The 16,066-nt window shown below is 46.4% G+C and overlaps 1 protein-coding gene across 4 annotated transcripts in view; it reads left to right on the top strand.

Annotated features, from left to right (window-relative positions):
* The window catches only part of LOC110534842 (actin-binding LIM protein 3), a 112,830-nt gene that overhangs the window by 81,032 nt on the left and 15,732 nt on the right, over positions 1–16,066 (top strand). The window contains exons 8-12 of one of the 4 annotated variants that reach the window (XM_090188919.1): positions 2,754–2,812; positions 3,396–3,467; positions 6,545–6,700; positions 8,181–8,316; positions 10,388–10,486. In XM_090188919.1, coding sequence (XP_090045045.1) covers positions 2,754–2,812; positions 3,396–3,467; positions 6,545–6,700; positions 8,181–8,316; positions 10,388–10,486 — 522 coding nt within the window. The remainder of the gene's footprint in view (positions 1–2,753; positions 2,813–3,395; positions 3,468–6,544; positions 6,701–8,180; positions 8,317–10,387; positions 10,487–16,066) is intronic. The other 3 variants (XM_090188921.1, XM_090188920.1, XM_090188922.1) reach the window with 3 other exon arrangements.

Below are 16,066 nucleotides of genomic sequence, written 5' to 3'. Positions count from 1 at the left end.
TCTACTCCACATCATCAACATGCTATTCCATTTCATCTACATGCTACTCCACATCATCAACATGCTACTCCACATCATCAACATGCTACTCCACATCATCAACATGCTACTCCACATCATCAACATGCTACTCCACATCATCAACATGCTACTCCACATCATCAACATGCTACTCCACATAATCAACATGCTACTCCACATCATCAACATGCTACTCCACATCATTACATGCTACTCCATTTCATCTACATGCTACTCCATATCATCAACATGCTACTCCACATCATCAACATGCTACTCCACATCATCAACATGCTACTCCACATCATCAACATGCTACTCCACATCATCAACATGCTAACATGCTACTCCACATCATCAACATGCTACTCCACATCATCAACATGCTACTCCACATCATTACATGCTACTCCATTTCATCTACATGCTATTCCATTTCATCAACATGCTACTCCACATCATCAACATGCTATTCCATTTCATCTACATGCTACTCCACATCGTCTACATGCTACTCCATATCATCAACATGCTACTCCACATCATCAACATGCTACTCCACATCATCAACATGCTACTCCACATCATCAACATGCTACTCCACATCATTACATGCTACTCCATTTCATCTACATGCTACTCCACATCATCAACATGCTACTCCACATCATTACATGCTACTCCATTTCATCTACATGCTACTCCACATCATCAACATGCTACTCCACATCATCAACATGCTACTCCACATTATCAACATGCTACTCCACATCATTAACATGCTACTCCACATCATTACATGCTATTCCATTTCATCTACATGCTACTCCACATCATCTACATGCTACTCCATATCATCAACATGCTACTCCACATCATCAACATGCTACTCCACATCATCAACATGCTATTCCATTTCATCTACATGCTACTCCACATCATCTACATGCTACTCCATATCATCAACATGCTACTCCACATCATCAACATGCTACTCCATATCATCAACATGCTACTCCACATCATCAACATGCTACTCCATATCATCAACATGCTACTCCACATCATCAACATGCTACTCCATATCATCAACATGCTATTCCATTTCATCAACATGCTACTCCACATCATCAACATGCTATTCCATTTCATCTACATGCTACTCCACATCATCAACATGCTACTCCACATCATCCACAGGGGCGACTCAATATTAGGAAGGTGTTCTTAATGTTTGCTAAACTCAGTGTACATATTGGATATAATGTGTTGTATTATACAGGAAGCATTTGAAAAAGAGATATAGGTCTCAATATGTCTTCCCTGTTAAAATAAAGATTAAATAAATGCTACTCTCTAACACTCAACATTAGCAGCATGTTATAGCATAGGAGCACACAGCCCCCAAGGTTAATTTATGAGGGGGACCTCGAAGAGGGCTGAGTGATCGGGGCTCAGGGAGCCACTCAATTACCAGCCACGTAACAAAGGCCAGTGAATCAATCCAACACGCTGCGTGGCTGCATGGCTGCGTGGCTGCATGGCTGCGTGGCTGCGTGGCTGCATGGCTGCGTGGCTGCATGGCTGCATGGCTGCATGGCTGCGTGGCTGGGATGAGAAGTGGCATGTTGTTAAAGGTAGAGATCCTACAGAGCTTTTGTTCTGATGTATTTCTGCCTAGGCTACCTCCCAGGTTCTATTATAGGTTACCTCCCAGGTTCTATTATAGGTTACCTCACAGGTTCTATTATAGGTTACCTCGCAGGTTCTATTACAGGCTCCCTCACAGGTTCTATTATAGGTTACCTCCCAGGTTCTATTATAGGCTACCTCACAGGTTATATTATAGGTTACCTCCCAGGTTCTATTATAGGCTACCTCACAGGTTCTATTATAGGCTACCTCCCAGGTTCTATTATAGGTTACCTCACAGGTTATATTATAGGTTACCTCCCAGGTTCTATTATAGGCTACCTCCCAGGTTCTATTATAGGCTACCTCCCAGGTTCTATTATAGGTTACCTCCCAGGTTCTATTATAGGTTACCTCACAGGTTCTATTATAGGTTACCTCACAGGTTCTATTATAGGCTACCTCCCAGGTTCTATTATAGGCTACCTCCCAGGTTCTATTATACGCTACCTCCCAGGTTCTGTTATAGGCTACCTCCCAGGTTCTGTTATGGGCTACCTCCCAGGTTCTATTACAGGCTACCTCCCAGGTTCTATTATAGGCTACCTCCCAGGTTCTATTATAGGCTACCTCCCAGGTTCTATTATAGGCTACCTCCCAGGTTCTATTATAGGCTACCTCCCATGTTATATTATAGGCTACCTCCCAGGTTATATTATAGGCTACCTCCCAGGCTCTTATAGGCTACCTCCCAGGTTCTATTATGTGTGTTTGTGTGTGTGTGTGCGAGGGAGGAAGCTGGACAGACAGACAGACAGACTCCAAGCCTCTCTCAGATATAACACTTTCTCTGTCATCTTAGATGTATGGCTGTTGTTGAGAAGTGCTGATCTACAGACACATGCGTTTGATTGTTGTGTGATAAGAAGTTACTGAAGCGCAGCAGAAACACTGAGAAATGTGGCCTTCCTCTCCTTAATAAACAGCACCCCAGTGGTTTTACAGTATTGTAACTGCAGTAGTCATCCTGTAGAGAGGAATGAATTTCAAGTTTTTTTTGAAAAACAGTATGTTTGACTGTGGGTGTGTCTTTGCGACAGGTTGCGAGGTGTGGCATCCTGTGTGTAAACAAGCAGCTCGATTGGAGAAGAAACTCAGAGTGAGTATTTTATTTTTTTATATAATAAAATAAATGATTTAACTTTTATTTAACTAGGCAAGTCAGTTAAGAACAAATTTGTATTTACAATGACGGCCTACACCGGATGACGCTGGGCCAATTGTGCACGGCCCTATGGGACTCCCAATCACGGCCGGTTGTGATACAGCCTGGATTCGAACCAGGGTGTCTGTAGTGACGCGTCCTGCACTGAGATGCAGTGCTATTGCATTTCCTAGATTGTTACAACACCTTGACCTGGTCAACCATAGAGCCCCACCGGTACTACACTACTATGTCCTCCTAGAAACTCCAGTTTAGTCTCTACTCAATCCCTCTTCTTCCTGTTGTTGTGTGTTGAAGTATTGGAGGGATAGATAGATTGATAGAGCAGAGTCGCTGTAGGGAGAGGATCTGAGGTAATGCTGGGGTGTTGTTGATCCAAGTTATCCTCTGTCAGTGTTTTGTCTCCCTTAGCCGAAGTCTGTCCTCTGCAGGCTCACTCTGACACGTGTGTGTGTGTGTGTGTGTGTGTGTGTGTGTGGGCGCGTGCGTGCCTTTGCGTGTGTGCGTGTTCCCACAGTTCAGACGTACCTCGGAGGCCTCCGTATCTCCCCCTGGGTCCAGCATCGGCTCCCCGAGCCGCATCATCTGTGTGAGTAGTCTGTCGCCAAGGCATCGCCATGGTTATTTGATTACACGTGCGCCTGCTGTTGGCTGCCAGCCTGTCTTAGAGGCGGAGCCCTCTTTACAGGATCTGAGCCAGCTGTCATTCACATGGGTCGACAGACCACCATGTGCAGTTGTCTGTGGCTTCAGGTGATTCTATGTGTTTTTGGGGGGAAAACACTGTTTGTTATATCCCGTGTGTTATTGATGTATGTTAAAGGAGGTCACATCATTTCTCCATTGTTGACTGTTGCTCTGTGAAGTTGACATTCCGGGAAGGTATACTTATGCCAGCAGAGTATGTATCATTCCGGAAGGTATACTTATGCCAGCAGAGTATGTGAGAGGAGTTGAGCTGTAGGAAATTCCGCTCATCGCTCATGGAGCCGTGCTTGCGCTTCACGTCCTTTCCAACAGCTCCATTAAAAACCTCTCTCCGCTTCACAGAAATAAAAGCTACCGCTCCAAAATTCACTCCATCAATTAAAATCACAATTTAACCAACACCAAACTATTTTTCTTGACTACCTAGACCTACCCTTTGGTTTTGAGGCATTGTAAACATGAAAAGGTAAATGTAAGAAGCGCTCATCATTTCAAATAGGCTACATGTCATATTAAACAGCATATATAGGTCAGGAGCCAGACAGGGAGCCAGACAGGGATCCAGACAGGGAGCCAGACAGGGATCCAGACAGGGATCCAGACAGGGAGCCAGACAGGGAGCCAGACAGGAAGCCAGACAGGAAGCCAGACAGGAAGCCAGACAGGGAGCCAGACAGGGAGCCAGACAGGGATCCAGACAGGGAGCCAGACAGGAAGCCAGACAGGGATCCAGACAGGGATCCAGACAGGGATCCAGACAGGGAGCCAGACAGGGAGCCAGACAGGAAGCCAGACAGGAAGCCAGACAGGAAGCCAGACAGGGAGCCAGACAGGGAGCCAGACAGAAAGCCAGACAGGGAGCCAGACAGGGAGCCAGACAGGGAGCCAGACAGGAAGCCAGACAGGAAGCCAGACAGGAAGCCAGACAGGAAGCCAGACAGGAAGCCAGACAGGGAGCCAGACAGGGAGCCAGACAGGAAGCCAGGATGCTCTCGTTGGTGCAGCTGTAGAACTTTTTGAGGATCGGGGGAAATATGCCAAATCTTTTCAGTCTCTTGAGGGGGAAAAGGTGTTGTCGTGCCCTCTTCATGACTGTCTTGGTGTGTTTGGACCATGATAGTTTGTTGGTGATGTTGACACCAGGGAGCTTGAAACTCTCTACCAGCTCCACTACAGCCCCTGTCGATGTGAATGGGGGCGTGTTCGACCCTCCTTTTCCTGTAGTCCACGATCAGCTCCTTTGTCATTAAGGGAGAGGTTGTTGTCCTGGCACCACACTGCCAGGTCTTTGACCTCCTCTCTATAGGCTGTCTCATCATTTTGTTGTGTCGTCAGCAAACTTAATGATGGTGTTGGAGTCATGCCTGGCCATACAGTTGTGGGTGAACAGGGAGTACAGGAGGTGGACTAAGCACGCACCACAGAGGGGCCCCAGTGTTGAGGATCAGCGTGGCGGATGTGTCGTTACCTACCCTTACCACCTGGGGGAAGCCTGTCAGGAAGTCCAGGATCCAGTTGCAGAGGGAGATGTTTAGTCCCAGGGTCCTTAGCTTATTGATGAGCTTTGAGGGAACTATGGTGTTGAATGCTGAGCTGTCGTCAATTAATGACTTTCTCACATAGGTGTTCCTTTTGTCCAGGTGAGAAAGGGCAGTGTGGAGTGCGGTTGAGATTGCATCATCTGTGGATCTGTATTCGAATTGGAATGGGTCCAGTGTTTCTGGGATGATGGTGTTGATGTGAGCCATGACCAGCCGTTCAAAGCACTTCATGGCAACCAAAGTGAGTGCTACGGGGCTGTAGTCATTTAGGCAGGTTACCTTCGCTTTCTTGGGCACAGGGACTATGGTGGTCTGCTTGAAATGTGTTATAGCAAATAGACACACACCCCTACCCCGCGTCTTACCAGACGAAGTGAGCTGTTCTGTCTTACCGATGCAATGAAAACCCAGCCAGCTCTATATGATCCGTGTCGTCTTTCAGCCACGACTCTGTGAAACGTAAGATATTACAGTTTTTAATGTCCCATTTGTAGGATAGTTTTGAATGGAGCTCAACCAGTTTATTCTGCAGTGATTGCACATTGGACAATAGAACGGATGGTGGAGGCGGTTTTACCCACTCGCCGACGAATTCTCACAAGGCGCTCCGACCTCCGCCCCTCGTTTAACGTTTAATGACAGGGATTTGGGCCTGGTCTCGGGGAAGCAGTATATCCTTCGCGTCGGACTCATTAAAGAAAAAATCTTCATCCAGTTCGAGGTGAGTAATCTCTCTTGCTCTTGGTCGTCATCTTTGTAAGTCACCTTGATTTAGTACCTGTGTGTTTTATCAGTTTCTTTATGATAATATTTAGTGAACTCCATGACAGTATCTAATGCAAGGGGTTATAGCAGTACGCAAGTAGACTACAAATGCATGCTGGGCCGGGCATGCCCTGAGCTTGTGAAATGAGCACTACTGGAGCGAAATTGGAATCTATGAGAAGGTCGATGCTTCAGCCTTTGAGAATCTCGCTTCGCGCTCCAGTCAAATTGGGAATGCTCCCCTCCAGCCCCGCCCCTCGCTCCGCTCCAGCTCCGCCCCTCGTTCCGCTCTGCTCAAATACTCTGTATGCCACTAAAGAGGAAAACTGCCATGGTAAACAACTTGTTCAGATATTATGCTGTTGTTGAGTGTGGTTTGGACCAAAGTCCTGGGAGAGCTGTGGCCACTCTCCAGCGATCTCTCTTCCATAGGGTTTGGCTTTGTTTGTTTCTGGGATGTCTCTGCGGTCAGTGTGTGTGGGTGTGTGTTTTCTCTGTCTTACCCAGGGTGCCATCAGCAGCTTGCAGCTGACCCTGATCCGGTCTCCCCTCCGGATCTCTGTCTGTCAACGCAAGCTTCGTCCTGTCTGTCTGTCTGTCTGTCTTACACCTGCCTCTCCATGTTCTGTCTCGTTCTGTGTCCTCTCTACAGGCCAAAGTGGAAAACGAGGTCCTAAGTTACAAAGATCTGGCCGCACTGCCTAAGATTAAAACTATTTGTGACGTGCAGCGGCCCGATCTCATTCCCTGTGAGTCTTATCACAGATACTCCTCTGATGACAGACTAGAACGCTACAGCTATGGGGAGGTACTGATACGCTAGTGCTACTCTAGTTGACCTCTGTGTGTGTGCTTATGTACGTGTGTGTGCGTGATGCCCACTGCCCTGTGCCCCTGTGCCCTCTTCTCTCTGTGTCCTCCTCTCCCTGTGTCCTCCTCTCCCTGTGTCCTCCTCTTTCTGTGTCCTCCTCTTTCTGTGCTCCTGTGCCCTCTTCTCTCTGTGTCCTCCTCTCTCTGTGTCCTCCTCTCCCTGTGTCCTCCGCTTTCTGTGCCCCTGTGCCTGCTGTCTCTGTGTCTCCCTGTTGCTCCCTCCCCCAGCTTTCCTCCTTAGCCCCTGTGTGTGTGTGTGGTTGTAGCGTGGTCACAAAACCATGTTAAAACATCACTACATCCTCGTGAGCCTCCTGCTCTGGCCACAGGTTTGAATTGATCAGACTGAGAGAGACACTTGCTGAACAATGTCAATTACACGCTTCATACTTTCGCGCCATGACCTTTGTAACTGAATGTACTATTTATTGAGATCATTTTACATTGGTAAACCAGAGCCGCAAACAAAATGGAGTCTTCATGTTTACTGTGAGGGTTTCTATGTACTATGTAACCCTGTTAAAAACAGTATTGCAAAAAAGGACTTTAAGTCATATTAATCATGGTTTAGTAAGCTCACAGATACCATTTGATCTATCCCATGTTTGGCTCTGAATAGCATTCTGCTAAGTCATTCTGGAGAGCATGGTGCTATTGACTGACTGATTCCACTGCTCTCTCTTCACTCCTCTCCTGTCCTCTACGGTCTCTGGGAACTCTCTCTCCAAACTCTCAGGTAAATACATTCCATGCACTACTGCACTGAATCACTTGACAGGGAGGGGATGGCTGAACGGGAATGAGAGAGAGGGTGTATGTGGGATATACTGTTGGGTCCATTTGATGACGGTAGCCGTGGAAGAGGCACAGAGCTCTCAACTGACTTGATTAAATAACTATTAGATGAAAGAATGTACACAAGTAAACAATGTGGTGTTAGCAAGGGTGCCAGACAGACAGACAGACAGACAGACAGACAGACAGACAGACAGACAGACAGACAGACAGACAGACAGACAGACAGACAGATAGAGCCCTGCAGACAGACAGAGCCCTGCAGACAGACAGATAGACTGAGCCCTGCAGACAGACAGACAGACTGAGCCCTGCAGACAGACAGACAGACAGACAGACAGACAGAGCCCTACAGACAGACTGAGCCCTGCAGACAGACAGATAGACTCAGCCCTGCAGACAGACAGACAGACTGAGCCCTGCAGACAGACAGACAGACAGACTGAGCCCTGCAGACAGACAGACTGAGCCCTGCAGACAGACAGATAGACTCAGCCCTGCAGACAGACAGACAGACTGAGCCCTGCAGACAGACAGACAGACAGACTGAGCCCTGCAGACAGACAGACTGAGCCCTGCAGACAGACAGACAAACACTGACCTGTGACTGCTGTGCTTCCCAGGACGTCTATGACAGGGTGGAGCTGAGACAAAGGCGCTCCTCCAGCCCAGGCTTCAATGACTCTCCCACCTACAGCCGCCAGGGCATGTCTCCCACCGTGTCCACTTCCTGCTCCCCACAGCACCGCTTCCGCCCCGGTGAGTGTCTCTCAATGGAACATGACCACGTCACTCTGCGTTACACATGGGCACGAGAAACTCCTCCTTGAAAATAAATGTTGGAGATGAAATACCATCAATAAGTTTGCCTTCAAATGTCAACAAGAAAACAATACTAGACCGATACTGAGTTTGATCATGAAAACAATACTAGACCGATACTGAGTTTGATCATGAAAACAATACTAGACCGATACTGAGTTTGATCATGTTGGAAGGCGTCGGGAGTGATTTATCCCTATGCCCTGTGTGTACATCCTATAGATGACTGGAACAACATTAGTTCCTATAGGTGACTGGAACAACATTAGTTCCTGTAGGTGATTGGAAAAACATTAGTTTCTGTAGGTGACTGGAACAACATTAGTGCCTATATGTGACTGGAACAACATTAGTGCCTATATGTGACTGGAACAACATTAGTTCCTATAGGTGACTGGAACAACATTAGTTCCAATATGTGACTGGAACAACATTAGTTCCTATATGTGACTGGAACAACATTAGTTCCTATATGTGACTGGAACAACATTAGTTCCAATATGTGACTGGAACAACATCAGTTCCAATATGTGACTGGAACAACATTAGTTCCTATATGTGACTGGAACAACATTCGTTCCTATATGTGACTGGAACAACATTAGTTCCTATATGTGACTGGAACAACATTAGTTCCTATATGTGACTGGAATATATGTGACTGGAACAACATTAGTTCCTATATGTGACTGGAACAACATTAGTTCCTATATGTGACTGGAACAACATTAGTTCCTATATGTGACTGGAACAACATTAGTTCCTATATGTGACTGGAACAACATTAGTTCCTATATGTGACTGGAACAACATTAGTTCCTATATGTGACTGGAATATATGTGACTGGAACAACATTAGCTCCATGTTAAGACACTCAGGCTTGGGAGCCACTCATGCACCCACATTACCATCCCCTCCAGTACTGCCAAACAGTCACACCCCTGCCTCCTCTTCTCCAGACTCCTCTTAGAGTCTGATAATACTGTAGTACCTGAAGTATATGTGGTGGTGATGGTAGTGAATGTGGTGATGATGGTAGTGAATGTGGTGATGGTGAATGTGATAGTGGTGATGGTGAATGTGATAGTGGTGATGGTGGTGAATGTGATGGTGGTGGTAGTGATGTTGGTGGTGGTGATAGTAGTGGTGGTGTTGATGGTGGTGGTAGTGATGATGGTGGTGATGCTGGTGGTGGTGGTGATGCTGTTGGTGGTGGTGGTGGTGATGGTAGTAGTGATGGTGGAGTTTTTCCTAGCCACTGTGCTTCTACACCTGCATTGCTTGCTGTTTGGTGTTTTAGGCTGGGTTTCTGTACAGCACTTTGAGATATCAGCTGATGTACGAAGGGCTATATAAATACATTTGATTTGATTTGATTTAGTGATGGTGGTGTTGGTGGTTGATGTTGGTGGTGATGGTAGTGGTGATGGTAGTGATGGTGGTGATGGTAGTGGTGGTGGTAGTGGTGATGGTAGTGATGGTGGTGGTGGTGGTAGTGATGTTGGTGGTGATGGTAATGGTGAATGTAGTGGTGGTGGTAGTGGTGATGGTAATGGTGATGGGGGTAGTGTTGGTAGTGGTGATGGTAATGGTGGTGGTGGTGTTGGCGGTGATGGTAGTGATGGTGGTGGTGATGGTAGTGATGGTGGTGGTATACTGCAGGGGATTGCTCTTCCCCCCATTCTCTCATGCTATAACATCCATCCCTCTCTCATTGTCTAATAGCAGGTCATTAACCCCAATTCATATAACATGTAGATTACTATCATGGCAGACTTGGCAGTTGTTTTATGATGTTGTTTCCTCTGCAGTCAGGCATAGGACATCTTTAATTCCAGAAACTAAATGTCTTCCATCTCTGACTTGCTGGCTCTCTGTGAGCGTGGGCTTGGCTGAGGTTTGGCTGTGGAATGGGAATGGGGTGGGTCTGGTTAAGGGGCGGTGCCAAGCCTTGGCTCATGCTCTGGTTTCTGTCACTGTCATTATTCTTGGACTGACTGTCTGCAGGCACTGAGAGTGGCAGGAGCTCTCTCTCTTACAGTCAGCTTGACACCAGGTCCAGCATGTCCACCACCCACCAAGCCCCCAAGCATTTCCATGTGCCAGGTAGGCCTCTGGTTTTCCTGTCCTTAACCCCCATCCTACCCATCCTCCTCCTCCTCCCCCTCCCCATCCTCCCCATCCTCTTCCTCCTCATCCTCCTGCCCCTGATCCTCCTCCTTACCAACCTCCTCCTCCCCTTCCTCTTCCTCCCCATCATCTTCCTCCTCCTCCCCATCCTCTTCCTCTTCCTCCCCATCCTCTTCCTCCTACTCCCCATCCTCCTCCTCCTTGTCCTCTTTCTCCTCCTCCTCCCCATCCTCTTCCTCCTCCTCCCCATCCTCCTGCCCCTGATCCTCCTCCTTACCAACCTCCTCCTCCCCCTCCCCATCCTCCCCATCCTCTTCCTCCTCCTCCCCATCCTCCTGCCCCTGATCCTCCTCCTTACCAACCTCCTCCTCCCCTTCCTCTTCCTCCCCATCCTCTTCCTCCTCCTCCCCATCCTCCTCCTCCTTGTCCTCTTTCTCCTCCTCCTCCCCTTCCTCTTCCTCCCCATCCTCTTCCTCCTCCTCCCCATCCTCCTCCTCCTTGTCCTCTTTCTCCTCCTCCTCCCCATCCTCCTCCTCCTTGTCCTCTTTCTCCTCCTCCTCCCCTTCCTCTTCCTCCCCATCCTCTTCCTCCTCCTCCCCATCCTCCTCCTCCTTGTCCTCTTTCTCCTCCTCCTCCCCATCCTCCTCCTCCTTGTCCTCTTTCTCCTCCTCCTCCCCTTCCTCTTCCTCCCCATCCTCTTCCTCCTCCTCCCCATCCTCCTCCTCCTTGTCCTCTTTCTCCTCCTCCTCCCCTTCCTCTTCCTCCCCATCCTCTTCCTCCTCCTCCCCATCCTCCTCCTCCTTGTCCTCTTTCTCCTCCTCCTCCCCATCCTCCTCCTCCTTGTCCTCTTTCTCCTCCTCCTCCCCTTCCTCTTCCTCCCCATCCTCTTCCTCCTCCTCCCCATCCTCCTCCTCCTTGTCCTCTTTCTCCTCCTCCTCCCCTTCCTCTTCCTCCCCATCCTCTTCCTCCTCCTCCCCATCCTCCTCCTCCTTGTCCTCTTTCTCCTCCTCCTCCCTTTCCTCTTCCTCCCCATCCTCTTCCTCCTCCTCCCCATCCTCCTTCTCCTTGTCCTCTTTCTCCTCCTCCTCCCCATCCTCCTCCTCCTTGTCCTCTTTCTCCTCCTCCTCCCCTTCCTCTTCCTCCCCATCCTCTTCCTCCTCCTCCCCATCCTCCTCCTCCTTGTCCTCTTTCTCCTCCTCCTCCCCATCCTCTTCCTCCTACTCCCCATCCTCCTCCTCCTTGTCCTCTTTCTCCTCCTCCTCCCCATCCTCTTCCTCCTCCTCCCCATCCTCCTCCCCATCCTCTTCCTCCTCCTCCCCATCCTCCCCATCCTCTTCCTCCCTATCCTCCTCCTCGTTCTCTTGTCCTCAACTGAAGTCCGACCTAAAAGGTTTTCGAAGGTCCCAATGTGGGGACATCTTACACCCTACTAACTGCATGTAGTCAGCCTGCCACGGACTGGCTGTGTGTAGTACCATGTCTCTCTGCATCGCTTGCCTCCTTCACGATGACACCCTCACCCCATCCATCATTGCCATTATGCAGACGTCATCACTGGTTGTGTGTCTTTGTTACCCTGCCGTCATCTGTCACTAGCTCTTCCTCTTCTATTCTCTGTGCTGAGTGTCTATTGTAACCAGATGCTGTGTCCGTCGTCCCCTCTCCATCTGATGTTTTGTTTCATTTGCCTTTATAAACTGGGTGGTTCGAGCCCTGAATGCTGATTGGCTGACAGCCGTTGGTATATCAGACCGTATACCACGGGTTTGACAAAACATGTATTTTTACTGCTCTAATTACGTTGGTAACCAGTTTATAATAGCGAAACAGCACGTCGGGGGTCCGCGATGCGTCGTGCCTAAGAACAGCCCTGAACCGTGGTAGATTGGCCATGTACCACAGCCCCTCGCGCCTCAATGCTTAAATATACTGTACATGCACAGCAGAACCCCTTATACGCCATCTGTTGTATTGATGGTGTCACTTTAATCAGCCATTAGAGTCCAGACCAGGATGGCAGGAGATTGGCAAAATGGGTTATTTATTTTATATACAGGATACAGTCTTACAGTACACATTACACAACACAACATATTGTAACACAATACAACACAATACAACACAGCACAATACAACACTATACAACACTATACAACACAACACAACACAATACAACACAACACTATACAACACAACACAACACTATACAACACAATACAACATATTGTAACACAACACAACACAACACTATACAACACTATACAACACAGTGCAACACAATACAACACTATACAACACAACACAATACAACACAACACAACACAACACATTGTAACACAACACAACACAATACAACACAGTGCAACACATTGTAACACAATACAACACAATACAACACAATACAACACTATACAACACAGTGCAACACAATACAACACAATACAACACTATACAACACAATACAACACTATACAACACTATACAACACAACACTATACAACACAATACAACACAACACTATACAACACAATACAACACTATACAACACTATACAACACAATACAACACAATACAACACTATACAACACAATACAACACTATACAACACTATACAACACTATACAACACAATACAACACAATACAACACAACACAATACAACACAATACAACACAACACTATACAACACAACACAACACTATACAACACAACACAACACTATACAACACAATACAACACAACACAACACTATACAACACAATACAACACTATACAACACAATACAACACTATACAACACAACACAACACAACACAACACAACACAATACAACACAATACAACAACACAATACAACACAATACAACACAATACAACACTATACAACACAATACAACACAATACAACACAACACAATACAACACAACACAATACAACACAATACAACACAACACTATACAACACAATACAACACAATACAACACTATACAACAACACAATACAACACAATACAACACAATACAACACTATACAACACAATACAACACAACACTATACAACACAATACAACACAATACAACACAACACAACACAACACAACACAATACAACACAATACAACACAACACAACACAACACAATACAACACAACACTATACAACACAATACAACACAACACTATACAACACAATACAACACAGTGCAACACAATACAACACAATACAACACAACACTATACAACACAATACAACACAATACAACACAACACTATACAACACAATACAACACAATACAACACTATACAACACTATACAACACAATACAACACAACACTATACAACACAATACAACACAATACAACACAACACAACACTATACAACACAACACAATACAATACAATACAATACAATACAATACTTTCCTCTTCTATCATGTACTCTCCATCCCGGTGAATCTAAAAGATTGACCTTTCCCCTCCCTACTCTTCTTCTTACCTTTTCTCTTTTCAATGTTTTCAATGTTTCATCTCTTCTCTCTCTCATTGTGTGTCCTCAGCCACAGGGGATCTCAACATCTCCAGGAAACCTCCCATCTATAAGCGACATGGTATATGTGTCGGGCTGCCTGCCCTGAGGCATTGTCTGTGATGTGATTTAGCTGTGATTGATGTGTTTGTTTTGTGTGTGTGTCCCAACAGAACCACACAGTTGAATGTATCAACCTCTTACAACAATGATCAAGCTAAAAGATGAACCACCGTCAATTATAGCTACCTCATTGGAAGTATACCATGTCTCAGAGGATGAGGAGCTATTGGTAATATTTAATCTTCCGTAAAAAAAAAATGGTGGTGTAAATCCAATATATTTTATGTTTAATGTGATGTTGTTGTAACGATGTGCGCAATTTGCTGTCCCCTCAAAATAACTCAACACACAGCCATTAATGTCTAAACCGCTGGCAACAAAAGTGAGTACACCCCTACGTGAAAATGTCCAAATTGGGCCCAAAGTGTCAATATTTTGTGTGGTCACCATCATTTTCCAGCACTGCCTTAACCCTCTTGGGCATGGAGTTCACCAGAGCTTCACAGGTTGCCACTGGAGTCCTCTTCCACTCCTCCATGACAACATCACGGAGCTGGTGGATGTTAGAGACCTTGCACTCCTCCACCTTCCATTTGAGGATGCCCCACAGATGCTCAATAGGGTTTAGATCTGGAAACATACTTGGCCAGTCCATCACCTTTACCCTCAGCTTCTTTAGCAAGGCAGTGGCTGTCTTGGAGGTGTGTTTGGGGTCGTTATCATGTTGGAATATTTTCACCAGCAATTAAGACAACACACTGAGCGTAAATATATATATTGATTGAAATTGTTCCCGAATGGGTGAGCGTTCATGTGCAAAGGATTAGCATTTCAATTGTTATAATTATCACTCTGTAGTGACTTCTTAGTCGACCCCCACTTCCCCTTTTGTCTAACAAGCCGCCATGAAGGTTCAGCCCACTAGGGCACATTCTCCTATCATGTTTGTTTATGCATTTCTGTGAATTACTTAGTTAGTAATAAATAAATGATTTAAGACAATTGATGTATGGATGACTCATAGTGAAGACTGGGTTTGTGCAGATAACCAACAATTTACGACGTTCGGAATGAGACTAACGTGAGGTAAAGTAAATAATTCATTAATTCGAACACTAATTGATCAGATACAATATCTGTAAAGTTATTTTAGGAAATGATAACTTTGTAATCTGAATATTTTTCCTTGGTGCCCCGACTTCCTAGTTAATTAGTTACGTGATTAATCAGTTGATCGCGTAATAACTAATTACAGAGAATCTTTGATAAAAACTATCAGTCTTCAGTTAATGATAGTAAAGACACAACACTGCCCTGCAGCCCAGTCTCCGAAGGGAGGGGATCATGCTCTGCTTCAGTATGTCACAGTACATGTTGGCATTCATGGTTCCCTCAATGAACTGTAGCTCCCCAGTGCCGGCAGCACTCATGCAGCCCCAGACCATGACACTCCCACCACCATGCTTGACTGTAGGCAAGACACCCTTGTCATTGTACTCCTCACCTGGTTGCCGCCACACACGCTTGACACCATCTGAACCAAATAAGTTTATCTTGGTCTCATCAGACCACAGGACATGGTTCCAGTAATCCATGTCCTTAGTCTGCTTGTCTTCAGCAAACTGTTTGCGGGCTTTCTTGTGCATCATCTTTAGAAGAGGCTTCCTTCTGGGACGACAGCCATGCAGACCAATTTGATGCAGTGTACGGCGTATGGTCTGAGCACTGACAGGCTGACCCCCCACCCCTTCAACCTCTGCAGCAATGCTGGCAGCACTCATACGTCTATTTCCCAAAGACAACCTCTGGATATGACGCTGAGCACGTGCACTCAACTTCTTTGGTCGACCATGGCGAGGCCTGTTCTAGGTGGAACCTGTCCAGTTAAACCGCTGTATGGTCTTGGCCACCGTGCTCCAGCTCAGTTTCAGGGTCTTGGCAATCTTCTTATAGCCCCGGCCATCTTTATGTA

Source organism: Oncorhynchus mykiss, chromosome 10 (assembly GCF_057628025.1).
Source record: "Oncorhynchus mykiss isolate SJ-2025 chromosome 10, ASM5762802v1, whole genome shotgun sequence".
Lineage (NCBI taxonomy): Eukaryota > Metazoa > Chordata > Actinopteri > Salmoniformes > Salmonidae > Oncorhynchus > Oncorhynchus mykiss.
Note: the sequence above shows the minus strand (reverse complement) of the source record. Positions and strands in the feature narration are given on the sequence as shown.